Source organism: Agelaius tricolor, unplaced genomic scaffold (assembly GCF_023055355.1).
Source record: "Agelaius tricolor isolate 1412-34295 unplaced genomic scaffold, bAgeTri1.0.p SCAF_33, whole genome shotgun sequence".
Classification (NCBI taxonomy): domain Eukaryota; kingdom Metazoa; phylum Chordata; class Aves; order Passeriformes; family Icteridae; genus Agelaius; species Agelaius tricolor.
Genome location: NW_027269293.1, coordinates 5331509 through 5335570, shown reverse-complemented (window position 1 = coordinate 5335570; position 4062 = coordinate 5331509). Strand labels below are relative to the sequence as shown.

The 4062-nt window shown below is 43.8% G+C and overlaps 1 protein-coding gene and 1 long non-coding RNA gene across 10 annotated transcripts in view; both read right to left on the bottom strand.

Moving 5' to 3' along the window:
* LOC139602277 (uncharacterized) overlaps positions 1-4062 on the bottom strand; it is an 85905-nt gene that overhangs the window by 24731 nt on the left and 57112 nt on the right. The window lies entirely within an intron of this gene.
* Positions 1-4062, bottom strand: part of ELAVL1 (ELAV like RNA binding protein 1) — a 64497-nt gene that overhangs the window by 24731 nt on the left and 35704 nt on the right. For 6 of the 8 annotated variants that reach the window (XR_011683156.1, XR_011683155.1, XR_011683154.1 and 3 more), the window contains exon 6: positions 1066-1179. The exons of 1 other annotated variant lie outside the window; for it this stretch is intronic. Coding sequence is in view for 3 of the 7 variants with exons in the window: in XM_071451978.1 (XP_071308079.1) it covers positions 1066-1179 (114 nt within the window). In the remaining 4 variants the exon portion in view is untranslated. Of the gene's footprint in view, positions 1-1065; positions 1180-1209; positions 1814-4062 lie in introns of those variants that run through there. One more of the 8 variants, XM_071451982.1, reaches the window with a different exon arrangement.

Genomic DNA, 4062 nt, shown 5'->3' with positions numbered 1-4062 from the left:
CTAGCAAATAAAAAGCACAATATTTCATGTTCAATTAAGCAAATTAACTTGAATGGGAAGCAACTGAGAATGAATATTTTATACATGGCACATCAAAACCGCCACATAAATGTTTCCCCATTCAAATTGACAATCAAATTGACAGCTGCCAGAAAAAAAAAAAAAAGTTAAGTATTCCAACTGCTTTATCAACAGGGAACTATCCTTAGAAATAGGCAAGGAACAGGCAAGGCAAGATTACATAATCACCTTCCCAGGGGACCTGGATGGATGCCTGAACTCAGCCAGGCTGCTCCGAGTGTCCAGGGCATTGCTGCAGAACTGCTTGAGTTCAGGGGCACAGGCAGCACCTCCCAGAGGCCCCAGACACCCCCAGGCATCTCCCACTTATTTCACAAGAGGAGATTTTCTTTCACCCCATGCTCCTTTTCTTGCCTCTAAAAGAACATGTTGGGAAACTCTTTAAGTCAAAGAGTTTCTTTGGATTTGCTGGGGCAGGGGATGAGTGTTCTGGGTTCTTAGGAGTAGAGATTGTATGTATTAATTTCTTCTTTTTTGAAGCAGAACAAAACCTACTCCCTTTCCACCCAAAGGCAGCAGGTGCAGGCAAACACTCACAACATGAGCAGGCTCAGTGCAGTTTTATTATTCCAGTGTGTATGGATGGTTTTAATAATTTTTCCAGGAAAACTCAGATCTGACTTTATTGAACTGGATTTTTAAAATCACCTACCCATTCTTCCTGAATCCTGCCTCCTTCACAATACCTCAGCAGGATTCATGCATAACAAAAAGCAAAAATCTTCTCCTTTTTATGTCTCGTTTTGTATTAATTTATTTTCCCTAAAACCCACATTTCTAATTCCCCTTTATTCTATTTCTGGCCTAAACTCCAGAAAATCAAAGCTTCTGAATATTTTAGTGCAATATTAAGGTTGCACAGCTAAGCACTCGAAGGCCAGGAAATGTGAAAGTTAATGTCAAAAACTCACTTTGAACCCTTGTGCTTATTTATTATTTAAAAATATGAGGTCATGTGATCATAGAAATATAATGATACTATACCAGGGGTTCCCAAATTGAGGTGTACCACTGGTGATTTGCAAACCCCTTAAAAGCGGTACACGAGCTGCTCTCTGCCAAGAGCAGGGCGGTGGCAGATCCTGATTCTCTGCTGACCTGGAGGAAACAGGGAAGGGATGTCTGGGCAGTGAATGCTGCAGTAAGTGCCAAATGCTTCCCCTCTGACTCTTTCTTGCCCTGCATCAAGGAGCTGCTGCTGCCTTTCTCGAGGAGGGAGGGCTCGAGGAGTACAGGGAGGGAGGGGAGCAGAGGGATGGCAGTGCACACTCACTCACACACACACACTGTGCACTCACACACGAGAACCACTCAAGTGCCCATCTCCCCCAGGCTCTCTGGTGCCCAGAGCTCCCTGCCTTGGACACCTGAGCTCCTGGACTCTCCTGTCCCCAGAGCAAGTGTCACTCCATCCCTCCCTTGCTGCTGCTCTGCAGCCCTGGGGGCTCCCAGAGCACAGTGGGACACTGCTGAGCTGCAGCAACTCACTGCCAGCCAGCACTAAGAAAAAACAAGTTTGGGAAGCCTTGTACTACAGCCAAACTGAAAAAGCAGTTAGAAGTACCACAAGGTGAATGAGACATACCAACCCGTATGATCTGATGAAGAGGTGACACATCTGGTATTTCTTTTGGCTTTGTATAAAAACGTTCCTGTGCTTGCATGCTTGATAGACTTACTTGTTCTGACAGACACCTTCAGTTCTGTAGCTTCTTTCCAAGTGAGTAATAATCTGGTAGGATGAATTTATCTTAATATCTGTCAAGTTTCCATCTCAACAGATCACCAGTCCTGAATCCCTTCTCAAACCACTGAGCGGAGAATTGCCTGACGTTGGTTCCAGCAGTCAGTATAGCTCTGCCCCTGCCTGCTCCAAAGGCTCAGCCCAGGTAACACCATATCATGATACTGCATATCCCATGCAATCAGTTGTAGAAGAGCAATGGTGTTAAATGCAAGAAAACAAATCTGAATGCTTGTTACAGACAAAATAATTTAAAATAGCAAGTACCTCTGCTTTTGGATACACTTATCTTTAAACAGATTGTCCTCTCTTCCTGCTTTGTCTCACAAAAATGTTACAGGTTTACTAAAATACCCAAACCAAACAAAACAGGGTAAAACCAAAGAAGTCCCCTAAAAGATTAGAAAAGTAATTTGGAAAAAAAAAAAAAACAACCTGTAGGAAATACTATTCAGCTAATCTGATGAATGTCTGCTCTCACTCTGCACACGAGGGACCCCAGATCTCTCACTCAGCTCAGGGTGACAGCCTGCATAAGCAGGGCTGGAGCAGCTGACACACAGCTCTCTGTCCTACCGGGACAGATTTTTGTGGCCATGCCAATTTAAGATGACCTTTAGGAAGTTACACTTATTAAGGATGTTTAAAAGAATGCCCTACTATGACAAACACAAAGACCAACAGAGATCCAGGATGCTTCAGAGAAAGTGGTTTTAAAATTCCTTTAATACTGTAATTTGAACAATCTCAGTCTTAGCACACTTACAGCTGGTGTCCCAATTTCTGTTGAAATTATTTTTATGCTGTCTCCTCCACACTGCTTTTTCAACCCTCCCAAAGAGTCTGTAGCCAGTGTTATTTGTGGATGGTTCTTTCCAGCCACGCTAACCTAATATGCCAACATCTTGGGACACTAGGTATCAACAACAGTGTATTTTCCATCATAACTCTTTTTACTTTATAAGCTTCTTGTTTCTATCAATGACCTTTTGCTCCCTCTGCCATTAGACAGACAGCCTGCTTCATTTAACAGATCCTGAGATTAGATTAACTCACTGGAGGATGTAATCTCAGAAATGACACTCCTAAATGAAAGCAGTTTCTTTTTAGGTCTGTAAGTTTTATAAATTCTTTTCATAGAACCACAGAAACTCCTGAGCTGGAAGGGACCCACAGGAATCATCAGTGCAGCCCCTGTCCCTGCACAGGCACCCCAAGAACCCCACCCTGAGCAGCCCTGGGAGCTCCTGGAGCTCTGGCAGCCTTGGGGCCATTCCCTGGGGAGCCTGGGCAGTGCCCAGCAGCCTCGGGGGGAAGAACCTTGCCCTAATATCCAACCTAAACCTCCCCTAACATAGCTTTGTGCTGGTTTTGCTGAACTCTTTTGCCTGCACTCTGAGGACAGTTCCATACAGCACCACAGGTGGGATGCCAATAAGCAAGAACATTCGTTTTAATCCCAGCCTGTGTTGCCATTGCACTTGAGCTTGGCAGCTTTTTATTTTTTAATAGTTCCACAAAGAGCAGGAGCTCAGCTACACTGACAATGTCCTTCTGAAAGGCAACTTTTTCTGCTGTCTTTGTTACAGACAGAAAAGATCTGCTGTGGCCAACACAAATCTTGTTGAGAACTCAGTGACACAAGCTCTAAGCCTGAAAAAAATCAGGGTGTTGGGTCAAACAACCATGTAAGGAAGAACAGAAGCAACTGGGATTTCACTCCCATATTCTTCCAGAACTTTGATGAAATACTACTCTGGATGAAATGGTTTCTACTCAATACACACAGCTTACATCCAAATTATATATAATTATTGGTTTAAAAACTGAAAATTTAAACATTTCACTGGAGTGATACCAAGCAGGTGTACAGGAGATGTCTGAGCAACTGTATCACTGACAGGGTTCAACAGTCTTCTTCCATTTCCCCATGGATCAAAGAACTATCAGAAATAGCTCCCTTCAGGCATTCAGGGCAGAACTCAAGGGCTGATACTGGTAGAGTTATGCCCATTACAGGAACTGGGAACTGGCACCAACCCTGAACAAGTCTGAAAGCAGTATCAGCTTTGTTCTGCTATAAAGCTCTGTGAGCTGCAAAAGCGCAGGACTTCCAGGGGCCCTGAGCAGCCTCCTCATGCTACAGGAGCTAAACCCCTCCATTTCATCACAGTTCAGCACCTGGAGATCTGTTATTTTCTTTAAGTAAACAAATCTTACACTCTAAAGAAACCCCA